The sequence below is a fragment of the Salmo salar genome, chromosome 09, assembly GCF_965601325.2.
Source record: "Salmo salar chromosome 09, fSalSal1, whole genome shotgun sequence".
NCBI classification, from domain to species: Eukaryota; Metazoa; Chordata; class Actinopteri; order Salmoniformes; family Salmonidae; genus Salmo; species Salmo salar.
The window spans coordinates 37,587,273-37,603,818 of NC_138299.1; the positions used below are offsets into that span (position 1 = coordinate 37,587,273).

The window sequence follows — 16,546 nt, forward strand, 5'->3', positions numbered from 1 at the left end:
AGAAGGGGTGATAGAGAGAGGGAGGGAGAGAGAGGAGGAGGAGGAGTGAACATCAAGCTAATTCTGGGTGTGGCTGTATGACCTAAATCATGCAGGTAGCAGCTGTATGCTGGCATGGTGTGTGTGTGTGTAAGTATTGATGTGAATGTGTACCGCATGCAACTCTGTCAGGGCAGAAAGAAAGGAGCTTGAGTAGGTTAGACAGTAGACGAGAGCAGAAACAATACACTGCTTTAAACGGAGACAAAAAAGAGAGCATGGAGAGAGGAGAGGAGTGACAAAGTGAGAAAGAGAGAGAACAGAGAAAAAGAAAGAGAGAGACAAAGGCCACATATACTGTAGAGCCAGGAAATATATTCAGAAAGAAAGATAAACTCAGCAAAAAAAGAAATGTCCTCTCACTGTCAACTGCGTTTATTTTCAGCAAACTTGACATCTCGGAGGACCTGAGCCCTAGGACCATGCCTCAGGACTACCTGGCCTGATGACTCCTTGCTGTCCCCAGTCCACCTGGCCATCCTGCTGCTCCAGTTTCAACTGTTCTGCCTGCGGCTATGGGACCCTGACCTGTTCACCGGACGTGCTACCTATCCCAGACCTGCTGTTTCAACTCTCTAGAGACAGCAGGAGCGGTAGAGATACTCTCAATGATCGGCTATGAAAAGCCAACTGACATTTACTCCTGAGGTGCTGACCTGTTGCACCCTCGACATCCACTGTCATTATTATTATTTGACCCTGCTGGTCATCTATGAACATTTGAAGATCTTGGCCATGTTCTGTTATAATCTCCACCCGGCACAGCCAGAAGAGGACTGGCCACCCCTCACAGCCTGGTTCCTCTCTAGGTTTCATCCTAGGTTCTGGCCTTTCTAGGGAGTTTTCCTAGCCACCGTGTTTCTACACCTGCATTGCTAGCTGTTTGGGGTTTTAGGCTGGGTTTCTGTACAGCACTTTGAGATATCAGCTGATGTAAGAAGGGCTTTATAAATAAATTGGATTTGATGTGTAAATATTTGTATGAACATAACAAGATTCAACAACTGAGACATAAACTGAACAAGTTCCACAGACATGTGACTAACAGAAATTGAATAATGTGTCCCTAAACAAAGGGGGGGTCAAAATCAAAATGAACAGTCAGTATCTGGTGGGGCCACCAGCTGCATTAAGTACTGCAGTGCATCTCCTCCTCATGGACTGCACCAGATTTGCCAGTTCTTGCTGTGAGATGTTACCCCACGCTTTCACCAAGGCACCTGCAAGTTCCCGGACATTTCTGGGGGGAATGGCCCTAGCCCTCACCCTCCAATCCAACAGGTCCCAGACGTGCTCAATGGAATTGAGATCCAGGCTCTTCACTGGCCATGGCAGAATACTGGCATTCCTGTCTTTCAGGAAATCAAGCACAGAACGAGCTGAATGGCTGGTGGCATTGTCATGATGGAGGGTCATGTCAGGAGGAGCCTGCAGGAAGGGTACCACATGAGGGAGAAGGATGTCTTCCCTGTAACGCACAGTGTTGAGATTGCCTGAAATGACAACAAGCTCAGTCCGATGATGCTGTGACACAGCGCCCCAGACCATGACGGATCCTCCACCTCCAAATCAATCCCACTCCAGAGTACAGGCCTCAGTGTAACGCTCATTCCTTCGATGATAAACGCGAATCCGACCATCACCCCAGGTGAGACAAAACTGTGACTCGTCAGTGAAGAGCACATTTTGCCAGTCCTGTCTGGTCCAGCGACGGTGGGTTTGTGCCCATAGGTGATGTTGCAGATGATGTCTGGTGAGGATCTGCCTTACAACAGGCCTACAAGCCCTCAGTCCAGCCTCTCTCAGCCTATTATGGACAGTCTGAGAACTGATTGAGGGATTGTGCGTTCCTGGTGTAACTCGGGCAGTTGTTGTTGCCATCCTGTACCTGTCCCGCAGGTGTGATGTTCGGATGTACTGATCCTGTGCAGGTGTTGTTACATGTGGTCTGCCACTGCAAGGGCAATCAGCTGTCCGTCCTGTCTCCCTGTAGCGCTGTCTTAGGCGTCTCACAGTATGGACATGGCAATTTATTTCCCTAGCCACATCTGCAGTCCTCATGCCTCCTTGCAGCATGCCCTTCACGCATATGAGCAGGGACCCTGGGCATCTTTCTTTTGGTGTTTTTCAGAGTCAGTAGAAAAGCCTCTTTAGTGTCCTAAGTTTTCATAACTGTGACCTTAATTGCCTACCGTCTGTAAGCTGTTAGTGTCTTAACGACCATTCCACAGGTGCATATTCATTAATTGTTTATGGTTCATTGAACAAGCATGGGAAACAGAGTTTAAACCCTTTACAATGAAGATCTGTGAAGTTATTTGGATTTTTACCAATTATTTTTGAAAGACAGGGTCCTGAAAAAGGGCCGTTTCTTTTTTTGCCGAGTTTAGATATATGTAAAGAAACAGATGCCAGATGGATTCTCTTCTTCCTGTATACAGTAGGCACTGAGGACTATTCCCCTCTATCCCAGCCTTCACTAAGCACTGAGGACTATTCCCCTCTATCCCAGCCTTCACTAAGCACTGAGGACTATTCCCCTCTATCCCAGCCTTCACTAAGCACTGAGGACTATTCCCCTCTATCCCAGCCTTCACTAAGCACTGAGGACTATTCCCCTCTATCCCAGCCTTCACTAAGCACTGAGGACTATTCCCCTCTATCCCAGCCTTCACTAAGCACTGAGGACTATTCCCCTCTATCCCAGCCTTCACTAAGCACTGAGGACTATTCCCCTCTATCCCAGCCTTCACTAAGCACTGAGGACTATTCCCCTCTATCCCAGCCTTCACTAATCACTGAGGACTATTCCCCTCTATCCCAGCCTTCACTAAGCACTGAGGACTATTCCCCTCTATCCCAGCCTTCACTAATCACTGAGGACTATTCCCCTCTATCCCAGCCTTCACTAATCCCTGAGGACTATTCCCCTCTATCCCAGCCTTCATTGAGCACTATTCCCCTCTATCCCAGCCTTCACTAAGCACTGAGGACTATTCCCCTCTATCCCAGCCTTCACTAAGCACTGAGGACTATTTCCCACCAAGTGGACCAGCTGGCTAACACACACGCACACAGTGCGAGCACATACATACACACACACACGCAGACAGATGCACACGAGTGCACAAAACAGCCACGGGGCTTAAACCGTGTGTGCTTATTTGTGTGCGCGAGTGTGTGTGTATGTATGTGTGAGAGGCTGAGAGAGACAGAAAGAGATGACTGTGCCCGAGTAATAATATATTAACTCAAAGCTAATCACACACACACACAGGTGTTTTATGAGACAGTATGTGATAGAGGATCAGATGTGTGCGTAGGAGTGTTAAGGTTTACAGGGTCTGTGGCTGTACAAGGCTGATACTGTAAATATGTAGAATATAAACTCTTTAATCACAGGGACTGTTTCAGAGTGGAAGACCTTGTCCTTCTTTGTCATACTCATCTCTTTTTCTCTCGCTTATATCTCTCCCGCTCTCAAATCCCCCTCTCTCTCTCACTTATATCTCTCCCTCATATCTGTTTCTCTTTCTCCTTAACATGCCTCGCTTTCGCTCTCTCCCTCATCACTGTTTCTCTCTCTCCTTCACATGCCTCGCTTTCGCTCTCTCCCTCATCACTGTTTCTCTCTCTCCTTCACATGCCTCTTTCTCTCTCTCTATTATTTGTTGGCAAGCCATATCTACCGCTGTTATATATATATATACACACACACACACACACACACACACACACACACACACACACACACACACACACACACACACACACACACACACACACACACACACACACACACACACACACACACACACACACACACACACACACACACACAGTATATAAATGTTCTTGACATAAACACAGGTGAGAGAAGGAGTTTTACGGGCTACCCTTGAGCCAACAAACCATCCAACCCTCTCTGCATACAGTATTCTTGTTTCACCCCTGGTTCCCACGAGACCAGACTTCTCTTTCCCAGTATCTCCCTCTGTCTCTCAGTGTTGACAGCCTCTGTTTAAAAAATCACAATGTCAGAGAAGCTAGAGACAGGGTTAGGGCTACTGTAGGACAGGGGGCTGAGGTCATCACTGAATCACCTCTAAACACTCAGGGATATAACGGTCAGTCTGTCTCTCTTCTGTAGCCACTGACTGACTGACCACGGTCAGCCTAGGCAACCAAGGACTGGTTTGCTTCAAGAGCTTACTTGTTTCAGCAAGGAGCAAGTACGTTTCGAGCTTTGTAAAGAGTCAATGTTAACGCGGAAACAGACTCAACCGCACGAAAGCCTGGCCGTCCCGCCTTCAGTCAGCTGTTTGTTTATAAAAAGTTATCTTTTTTTAACGGTTATGCAGGTTATTTTATTTTCATGTCGGTGTTCATCCATAATCGTCAGTTACACGATTATACGGTAATTGTGCCAGCCCTACATAAATGTGACAATATAATTTAAGCATACCATAGGGTGCAATACACACGTTGGAAAACTGCACCATTGAGAGCATCTTGACTGGCTGCATTAGCGCCTGGTATGGCAACTGCTTGGCATCCGACCGCAAGGCGCTACAGAGTGTAGTAGGCGCTACAAGAGTGTAGTGTACACGGTCCAGTACATCACTGGGGCTGACCTCCCTGCCATCCAGGACCTCTATACCAGGCGGTGTCAGAGGAAGGCCCTAAAAATGGTCAAAGATACCAGCCACCCAAGTCTTAGACTGTTCTCTCTGCTACCGCATGGCAAGCGGTACCGATGCACCAAGTCTGGAACAGCTTCTACCCCGATGCCATAAGACTGCTAAATAATTAACCAAATAGCTACCCGGACTATCTGCATTGACCCCTCTTTTGACTCATCACATACACTGCTGCTACTGTTTATTATCTATCCTGTTTGCCTAGTCACTTTATCCCTACCTATATGTACATATCTGCCTCAATTACCTCGTACCCCTGCACACCGACTCAGTACTGGCACCCCGTGTATATAGCCAAGTTATTATCACTCATCGTGTATTGATTCCTGGTGTAATTATTTTTCTCTTTGCATTGCTGGTAAGGGCCTGCAAGCATTTCACAGTTAGTGTACACCTGTTGTTTATGAACCATGTGACAAATAAAATCTTATGTGATTAATACACACATTATCGTTCATACCGAGATGATGGGCCTTATAGGGCTGTGAAGGAGAGGTGAGGGGAAGAGCACGTGGAAACAAACATGAAAGCAAGAACAGAAACAAAACCTTACAAAGAGAAGCTCCGCTTGTTTCATTCTGTTGTAACTTTAATGGGTTACAGAGTTAATGTTTAAGTTAATTCATTGAGCGGTATCTAAAGATATTTTCTTTACAGTTATTTACATATGTAATTGTATTAGAATTTGTGTGTTGGAGATTGAGAGAACTACATAATGCTTTCCAGAATGCCTTGAGACAGGAGGTAGAGAGAGAACGCGCCAGTTATGTCAAGTGATTATCCTGACTTTTTGCTAGCAACCAACTTTTATTCTTTTGTAGAATCTAAAGTTGTTAAATGTAATGTGAACAAGTATTATTACTAAAAGAAGCTTTCATTTCAAACCCGACGTCCCGAGTCATTACATTGAAGACAGTTATTCTATATTTTGGTGCCGAAACCCGGGAAAAGTAAGAGCTGCGACGAAGATTGTAGGGATGAAGCGGCTGAAATGGCTGAGGAGGAACGTCGGCATGAAGCAGAAAGAATGAGACGAAAGCGGGGTACCATTCGAGGTTCCACAAAACGGATTTTGAATCAGATTGACGTGGAAATAACCCAGTCAAATTCGGATACCGATCACTTGAGTACATTGCTGGAATTGCTATCAGCTTGGAGGCGGAGATTGCATGCACGGAGGATTACAAAGAGCGCGTTATCATGCTGAAGAGCCGTGCACAACGAGTGATAAAGAAAAAACAGGACCTCAATCCACTACCAGCACGGGTGAGTGACGCTAACTCAAACAGATCACAGAGACCATCAGTAAGGCTACCAACGTTGATTATTGAGAAATTCTATGGAGATGTCAGTATGTGGCAGGAGTTTTGGAGCCAGTATGAGACCGCTATTCACAACAATGATTCACTGTGTAATAAAGAGAAGTTTACCTATCTGAAAACATCTCTCACTGAACTAGCAGCAAAGGCAGTAGCAGGACTGATGTTAACAGACAGTAACTTTGATGATGCAATCGCTCTGCTGAAGAGCAGATCTGGAAGGAAAGATCTTGTGATTAGTGCTCACATGTCAAAGCTGCTGAATCTCACTCCTGTGAAGAGATCCTCTGACTTAAATGCATTGAGGCAGCTATATGATCAATGTGAAATTCAGATTAGAAGCTTGGAATCACTGGGTGTAGTGTCAGAAACCTATGGAAGCCTACTATGCCCAATCTTACTGCAGATGATTCCAGAGGACATAGCTCTTGACTATAGTCGTCAGAGTGGAGTAGATGATGAATGGAAAGTGGCTGAGATCGTCAGTTTCCTACAGAAGGAGGTTCAGAGCAGGGAGAGAGCGCTACAAATGACAAGATCATGCAACCAACAGAAAGAGAGCAAACCATGGAACAAGTCATGCTCCTCCAATGACATGAAAACAAAAAGACCAAACATGCCATCTGCTGCGGCACTGCACACAGCCAGCCAGAAGGAACAAAACTGTCTATTCTGACCACAATATTGCTACACGCAAAGAGAAACGAAAGAAAATGGGAAGATGCTTTGTATGTTTAGGACAGAAACGCATAGCAAAATTCTGTAAAGTCAAAGATGTGTCATGTGCAACATTTGGAAGCAGACATCACATTGCTGTGTGTACCGGTAAGAGGAGTGAGGTGCAACCCCTTACTGTTTCTGTAGATGCTGTTGTTTCCTCAGTTATTCCCCATTCAGTGAAGATGAAACCAGATGGACAGAACACTGTGTTGCTACAAACGGCAAAGGCATGGGTAGAAGGCCCATCGGGCAGGAAGATAGCTAGTTGCTTACTAGATGGAGGCAGTCAGAGAAGCTTCATACATGAAAACCTTGTGAAGGGCTTGAAGCTACCAGTAATCAGACAAGAGGCACTCACTCTTCACACATTTGGCTCCTCTGCTCCAGCAACGTCGCAACGCAACACAGTGAAAGTCATCTTGGAGAATGTCTGGGACAAACAGCAGAGAATAGAGATAGAGGTAATTGAAACCCCACAAGTGTGCACAGCTGTGATGAAGGTTCCTGGTGAACAGATTCAACATGATGTCAATAGAAAGGGACTGCAGCTCGCAGACTTTCCAAGAGATGACAATGATCCTGAACTCTCTGTCCTGATAGGAGCAGACTACTACTGGCAGATAGTATCAGGCAGAGTGGAGCGACTGACGGAGACGCTGGTTGCTTTAGAGAGCTCCTTTGGATGGTCGGTGCAGGGACCCGTGTCCATGTCAAGTGTCGCCGAGGCAACCTGCATGTTCATCCCACTTGATGAAGACACACTAGTCTCCAAACAACTGCATGCATTCTGGGAGCTTGAGTCTCTGGGTATTATAAGTGAGAAAACACAGAACCCAGAGGAAAACGAGGCTCTACAGAAATTCGAGGAAACAACCACCTTCAAAGATGGGCGATACCACGTGGAGTTGCCATGGAAACGAGAAATGCCAGAACTCCAAGACAACTATAGAATCGCCAAGAAACGGTTTGAAGGTCTGAAGAAAAGACTGAAGAAGGATGTGACATTGTACAGCAGATACAATGAAGTCGTTGAGGCCTACTTACAACAGGATATGGCAGAGGACGTGCCCAAGGACAACGGATCAAGCGCAGACAACGTAAAATACTACTTACCTCACCATGCAGTACTCCGAGAAGATAAGGTGACGACAAAACTGAGAGTGGTGTTTGATGCCTCGCCCCATGAAGATGGAGCTCATGGGAGCTGTGATTGGAGCGAGACTAGCAAACAACCTGATGACCACACCGAAAATGGAAGAAAAACAGATCAAAATGTGGACAGACTCGATGATCGTGCTGCATTGGATTTGCAGCTCAGCTCAGAAATGGAAACAGTTTGTCGCGAACAGAGTGACGGAGATCCAGTCCTTGACCAATCCAGAGTCATGGTCACATATTGAAGGGAAAACTAATCCAGCCGACCTCCCTACAAGAGGACAAACTGTTCGAAACTTGACACAGAGCGAGCTATGGTGGAATGGACCCAGAATTCTGACATCACCCAATCAGTCAGAGGAGACTGATGATAACAAGGTTCCAGAAGAGGTAAATACAGAACTCAAGTCCAGTTGCCAGGTTACTGTACAACTCGCAGCAAACAGCACAGACATCACTGAACCTGTGTTGGAGCTTGAAAGGTACAGCAAACTGAAAAGAGTGTTCAGAGTCACTGCCTGGATAAAGAGATTTATACCCAATGCTCGTACAAACATAAGGATGCAAGGTGAACTGACTGCTGACGAACTGTTCGATGCATAAAAGTACTGGATCATGGTAACACAACAACAGTTTTGGACATGAGATCAAACTACTGAAGGCAGGAAAAGGCCTAAACAATGACTGTATAATCAGAGAACTGAAACCGTTCTTGGACGAACATGAACTACTCAGTGTAGGAGGAAGACTGCAACAGTCCAACTTCACATTCAGAGAGCAGCACCCATGGGTTCTGCCCAACAAGTACAGATACTCAGAAATGCTGATACTGTACCACCATGAGAAGGTGATGCATTCTGGAGCAAGAGACACTCGTACAAATCAGAGAGCGATACTGGATCTTGCGTGCTAGGATTTTGCAGGACCGCTCTATGTGAAAGAAAATGGTTCTGTGAAGAAGTCATACATTGCACTGTTCACTTGTGCTGTAACCAGAGCAGTGAATTTGGAACTGGTCTCAGATCAGTCAACAGAGACATTCCTGTTAGCTATAAAAAATATTCATCTCAAGGAGAGGATTATGCAAGGTAATCTACTCAGACAATGCAAAAACGTTCAAGAGAGCTGATCAGAACCTGAAAGAGCTGTGGAAGGCAATCGAAGAGCCCCAACTCTTGGCGTTCTTCTCAGAAAGGGGCATCACCTGGAGGTTCATCGCCGAGCGAGCAGCCTGGTGGGGCGGATTCTGGGAAAGACTCGTCAGGTTAGTGAAAACATGCCTGCGAAAGGTTCTTGGGAGAGCTTCACTTAACTTTGAAGAGATGTGCACAGTCCTGACAGATGTTGAAGCTATTCTAAATTCTAGGCCTCTGACCTTCGTGCACAATGAAGTGGATGAACCATAACCCCTGACCCCAGCACACTTCCTGGTGGGTAAAACAATAACCTCTCTGCCTACAAAGCCATTTCCAGCTGACACTCAACACCCAACGCTAAACAAGGAGGAAATGACACGCAGCTGGAAGTACAGGCAGAGACTTGTGACCAGCTTCTGGAACAGTTGGCGAAGAGACTACTTGCTGGATCTAAAGTCAGCACACCGCTGTGACATGCCACAGCCCACCCCACTGAAAGCGGGTGACGTTGTACTCATTGGAGAAGATAACACACCCAGACAAACCTGGAAACTAGGAAAGATTGAGGAACTGTTTCCAGGCCGAGATGGCCTAGTTAGGTCATGTTCAGTTCATACTGCTTCAGGGACTTTGTTGAGGAGACCTATTCAGTTGATATACTGCCTAGAGATTTAGATGAACACAGTTGTTCATCGGAGGGGACGATGTTGTAACTTTAATGGGTTACAGAGTTAATGTTTAAGTTAATTCATTGAGCGGTATCTAAAGATATTTTCTTTACAGTTATTTACATATGCAATTGTATTAGAATTTGTGTGTTGGAGATTGAGAGAACTACATACATATTTTGTTGTATTGGTTAGTATTGGATTACGCTTTTGACTGCAAGTTCCAGAATGCTTTGCGACAGGAGGTAGAGAGAGAACGTGCCAGTTATGTCAAGTGATTATCCTGACTTTTTGCTAGCAACCAACTTTTATTGTTTTGTAGAATCTAAAGTTGTTAAATGTAACGTGAACAAGTATTATTACTAAAAGAAGCTTTCATTTCAAACCCGACGTCTCGAGTCATTACTTTGAAGATAGTTATTCTATACATACCTATGGAACACCTCACCAGGTGGAGACAGATACAGCCTTCCCCTATGGAACACCTCACCAGGTGGAGACAGATACAGCCTTCCCCTATGGAACACCTCACCAGGTGGAGACACATACAGCCTTCCCCTAAGGAACACCTCACCAGGTGGAGACAGATACAGCCTTCCCCTATGAAACACCTCACCAGGTGGAGACAGATACAGCCTTCCCCTATGAAACACCTCACCAGGTGGAGACAGATACAGCCTTCCCCTATGGAACACCTCACCAGGTGGAGACAGATACAGCCTTCCCCTATGGAACACCTCACCAGGTGGAGACAGATACAGCCTTCCCCTATGAAACACCTCACCAGGTGGAGACAGATACAGCCTTCCCCTATGAAACACCTCACCAGGTGGAGACAGATACAGCCTTCCCCTATGGAACACCTCACAAGGTGGAGACAGATACAGCCTTCCCCTATGGAACACCTCACCAGGTGGAGACAGATACAGCCTTCCCCTAAGGAACACCTCACCAGGTGGAGACAGATACAGCCTTCCCCTATGGAACACCTCACAAGGTGGAGACAGATACAGCCTTCCCCTATGGAACACCTCACCAGGTGGAGACAGATACAGCCTTCCCCTATGGAACACCTCACCAGGTGGAGACAGATACAGCCTTCCCCTATGGAACACCTCACCAGGTGGAGACAGATACAGCCTTCCCCTATGAAACACCTCACCAGGTGGAGACAGATACAGCCTTCCCCTATGGAACACCTCACCAGGTGGAGACAGATACAGCCTTCCCCTATGGAACACCTCACCAGGTGGAGACAGATACAGCCTTCCCCTATGAAACACCTCACCAGGTGGAGACAGATACAGCCTTCCCCTATGGAACACCTCACCAGGTGGAGACAGATACAGCCTTCCCCTATGAAACACCTCACCAGGTGGAGACAGATACAGCCTTCCCCTAAGGAACACCTCACCAGGTGGAGACAGATACAGCCTTCCCCTAAGGAACACCTCACCAGGTGGAGACAGATACAGCCTTCCCCTATGAAACACCTCACCAGGTGGAGACAGATACAGCCTTCCCCTATGGAACACCTCACCAGGTGGAGACAGATACAGCCTTCCCCTATGGAACACCTCACCAGGTGGAGACAGACTCAACACAAATTCAAGACGTATGGAGAAATGGAGGTACAGAGGTATGGAATGATCACAGTGGCTGCAAAGCCACAATCTTCCACAGAAATAGCTAGCTGCTATAAATTGTGACATGATGAGAATGGGTTTGGTGGTGAAATACAAAGTCTACCATCCAGTCTGATCTAGTCAAGTTACACCTCCTCTCCTCCCACCAGTCTGATCTAGTCAAGTTACACCTCCTCTCCTCCCACCAGTCTGATCTAGTCAAGTTACACCTCCTCTCCTCTTTCCCCTACCACTACCCCTCTCTGTTAGCTCAGCAACATTGTGAGGAACAGAACACAGGTATTGTTAGGACATGAACAGCAGCACTATGTATGTCTGGTTCCTTTGTTTCCATGGCCACAGTGCAGTTTGAAACAGATATAAACAACATGACACCTGTCAATCAAAGATTGAACGGGACACTCCAGCAGAGGTCATTCGTCCGCCCCTCTGTGTGCTGTGACAATCACAGGACGTTTCTACAGTCAGGAAATAAAATGTTCAAATGTTAAAGTAAAGTATGGGGATAGGATGGAATCGAGGTTAGGAGGAGGAGCCTATAATTACACCCAATCAACGAACAACATACTGGACATGATCTCAGAGTTACAGAACCAAAGGGATCCAATAAATGACCTCCCCTAAAAGCATGGAGGAGGGGAGAGGGAGGGAGTCAAGAAGCAACAGGCCTCCACCTCCAAGCCTTGATGGGTCAGAGTGAGGGGGAGACAGCAGCAAGGTGGAAGGAGGGAGGGTAGTGTTAGGATGTGAGAGGACTGAGCGTGGCCGGGTGAGTGGCAGGGGGAGGTGGAGGGGTAGATGGATGGGCAGTGGTATAGGTATAAGAATAGTTACAGGAGGTGTCTTACTTTGGGTGTGGGGCAGGAGGCAGTGGAGAGGCGCGAGGTGGCCTGGGCGCGTGGCGACTCGGAGGGCGTGGTGCTCAGAGAAGTTGTGTCTCTGGGAAGAACCTGCACACCCCTAGAGATTATGCTGTCTGGGATCTATGGAGAGACAAGTTATATCTAGTTATATTTACTACTACACACACACGCAGCACGACAGACAGACAGACAGACAGACAGACAGACAGACAGACAGACAGACAGACAGACAGACAGACAGACAGACAGAGCAATATCTACAACACACACAAGTAGTTATCCACACACAGATAAAAGAGAGGAAAGCTGTGTGTACAAACAGCACTGTGATCTCTACTATAACACACACAGATAAAAGAGAGGAAAGCTGTGTGTACAAACAGCACTGTGATCTCTACTATAACACACACAGATAAAAGAGAGGAAAGCTGTGTGTACAAACAGCACTGTAATCTCTACTATAACACACACAGATAAAAGAGAGGAAAGCTGTGTGTACAAACAGCACTGTGATCTCTACTATAACACACACAGATAAAAGAGAGGAAAGCTGTGTGTACAAACAGCACTGTGATCTCTACTATAACACACACAGATAAAAGAGAGGAAAGCTGTGTGTACAAACAGCACTGTAATCTCTACTATAACACACACAGATAAAAGAGAGGAAAGCTGTGTGTACAAACAGCACTGTGATCTCTACTATAACACACACAGATAAAACAGAGGAAAGCTGTGTGTACAAACAGCACTGTGATCTCTACTATAACACACACAGATAAAAGAGAGGAAAGCTGTGTGTACAAACAGCACTGTGATCTCTACTATAACACACACAGATAAAAGAGAGGAAAGCTGTGTGTACAAACAGCACTGTAATCTCTACTATAACACACACAGATAAAAGAGAGGAAAGCTGTGTGTACAAACAGCACTGTGATCTCTACTCTAACACACACAGATAAAAGAGAGGAAAGCTGTGTGTACAAACACCACTGTGATCTCTACTATAACACACACAGATAAAAGAGAGGAAAGCTGTGTGTACAAACAGCACTGTAATCTCTACTATAACACACACAGATAAAAGAGAGGAAAGCTGTGTGTACAAACAGCACTGTGATCTCTACAATAACACACACAGATAAAAGAGAGGAAAGCTGTGTGTACAAACAGCACTGTGATCTCTACTATAACACACACAGATAAAAGAGAGGAAAGCTGTGTGTACAAACAGCACTGTGATCTCTACTATAACACACACAGATAAAACAGAGGAAAGCTGTGTGTACAAACAGCACTGTAATCTCTACTATAACACACACAGATAAAAGAGAGGAAAGCTGTGTGTACAAACAGCACTGTGATCTCTACTATAACACACACAGATAAAAGAGAGGAAAGCTGTGTGTACAAACAGCACTGTGATCTCTACTATAACACACACAGATAAAAGAGAGGAAAGCTGTGTGTACAAACAGCACTGTGATCTCTACTATAACACACACAGATAAAAGAGAGGAAAGCTGTGTGTACAAACAACACTGTGATCTCTACTATAACACACACAGATAAAAGAGAGGAAAGCTGTGTGTACAAACAGCACTGTGATCTCTACTATAACACACACAGATAAAACAGAGGAAAGCTGTGTGTACAAACAGCACTGTGATCTCTACTATAACACACACAGATAAAAGAGAGGAAAGCTGTGTGTACAAACAGCACTGTGATCTCTACTATAACACACACAGATAAAAGAGAGGAAAGCTGTGTGTACAAACAGCACTGTGATCTCTACTATAACACACACAGATAAAAGAGAGGAAAGCTGTGTGTACAAACAGCACTGTGATCTCTACTATAACACACACAGATAAAAGAGAGGAAAGCTGTGTGTACAAACAGCACTGTGATCTCTACTATAACACACACAGATAAAAGAGAGGAAAGCTGTGTGTACAAACAGCACTGTGATCTCTACTATAACACACACAGATAAAAGAGAGGAAAGCTGTGTGTACAAACAGCACTGTGATCTCTACTATAACACACACAGATAAAAGAGAGGAAAGCTGTGTGTACAAACAGCACTGTGATCTCTACTATAACACACACAGATAAAAGAGAGGAAAGCTGTGTGTACAAACAGCACTGTAATCTCTACTATAACACACACAGATAAAAGAGAGGAAAGCTGTGTGTACAAACAGCACTGTGATCTCTACTATAACACACACAGATAAAAGAGAGGAAAGCTGTGTGTACAAACAGCACTGTGATCTCTACTATAACACACACAGATAAAAGAGAGGAAAGCTGTGTGTACAAACAGCACTGTGATCTCTACTATAACACACACAGATAAAAGAGAGGAAAGCTGTGTGTACAAACAGCACTGTGATCTCTACTATAACACACACAGATAAAAGAGAGGAAAGCTGTGTGTACAAACAGCACTGTGATCTCTACTATAACACACACAGATAAAAGAGAGGAAAGCTGTGTGTACAAACAGCACTGTGATCTCTACTATAACACACACAGATAAAAGAGAGGAAAGCTGTGTGTACAAACAGCACTGTGATCTCTACAATAACACACACAGATAAAAGAGAGGAAAGCTGTGTGTACAAACAGCACTGTGATCTCTACTATAACACACACACATAAAACAGAGGAAAGCTGTGTGTACAAACAGCACTGTAATCTCTACTATAACACACACAGATAAAAGAGAGGAAAGCTGTGTGTACAAACAGCACTGTGATCTCTACTATAACACACACAGATAAAAGAGAGGAAAGCTGTGTGTACAAACAGCACTGTGATCTCTACTATAACACACACAGATAAAAGAGAGGAAAGCTGTGTGTACAAACAGCACTGTGATCTCTACTATAACACACACAGATAAAAGAGAGGAAAGCTGTGTGTACAAACAGCACTGTGATCTCTACTATAACACACACAGATAAAAGAGAGGAAAGCTGTGTGTACAAACAGCACTGTGATCTCTACTATAACACACACAGATAAAAGAGAGGAAAGCTGTGTGTACAAACAGCACTGTGATCTCTACTATAACACACACAGATAAAAGAGAGGAAAGCTGTGTGTACAAACAGCACTGTGATCTCTACTATAACACACACAGATAAAAGAGAGGAAAGCTGTGTGTACAAACAGCACTGTGATCTCTACTATAACACACACAGATAAAAGAGAGGAAAGCTGTGTGTACAAACAGCACTGTGATCTCTACTATAACACACACAGATAAAAGAGAGGAAAGCTGTGTGTACAAACAGCACTGTGATCTCTACTATAACACACACAGATAAAAGAGAGGAAAGCTGTGTGTACAAACAGCACTGTGATCTCTACTATAACACACACAGATAAAAGAGAGGAAAGCTGTGTGTACAAACAGCACTGTGATCTCTACTATAACACACACAGATAAAAGAGAGGAAAGCTGTGTGTACAAACAGCACTGTGATCTCTACTATAACACACACAGATAAAAGAGAGGAAAGCTGTGTGTACAAACAGCACTGTGATCTCTACTATAACACACACAGATAAAAGAGAGGAAAGCTGTGTGTACAAACAGCACTGTGATCTCTACTATAACACACACAGATAAAAGAGAGGAAAGCTGTGTGTACAAACAGCACTGTGATCTCTACTATAACACACACAGATAAAAGAGAGGAAAGCTGTGTGTACAAACAGCACTGTGATCTCTACTATAACACACACAGATAAAAGAGAGGAAAGCTGTGTGTACAAACAGCACTGTGATCTCTACTATAACACACACAGATAAAAGAGAGGAAAGCTGTGTGTACAAACAGCACTGTGATCTCTACTATAACACACACAGATAAAAGAGAGGAAAGCTGTGTGTACAAACAGCACTGTAATCTCTACTATAACACACACAGATAAAAGAGAGGAAAGCTGTGTGTACAAACAGCACTGTGATCTCTACTATAACACACACAGATAAAACAGAGGAAAGCTGTGTGTACAAACAGCACTGTGATCTCTACTATAACACACACAGATAAAAGAGAGGAAAGCTGTGTGTACAAACAGCACTGTGATCTCTACTATAACACACACAGATAAAAGAGAGGAAAGCTGTGTGTACAAACAGCACTGTGATCTCTACTATAACACACACAGATAAAAGAGAGGAAAGCTGTGTGTACAAACAGCACTGTGATCTCTACTATAACACACACAGATAAAAGAGAGGAAAGCTGTGTGTACAAACAGCACTGTGATCTCT

General features: G+C 44.8%; 1 protein-coding gene across 5 annotated transcripts in view; it reads right to left on the minus strand.

The window, feature by feature from the left end:
• The window catches only part of gphna (gephyrin a), a 173,767-nt gene that overhangs the window by 51,827 nt on the left and 105,394 nt on the right, over positions 1 to 16,546 (minus strand). For all 5 annotated transcript variants that reach the window (XM_082955756.1, XM_014211285.3, XM_045723618.2 and 2 more), the window contains one exon: positions 12,232 to 12,366. In XM_082955756.1, the coding sequence (XP_082811882.1) occupies positions 12,232 to 12,366 (135 nt within the window). The remainder of the gene's footprint in view (positions 1 to 12,231; positions 12,367 to 16,546) is intronic.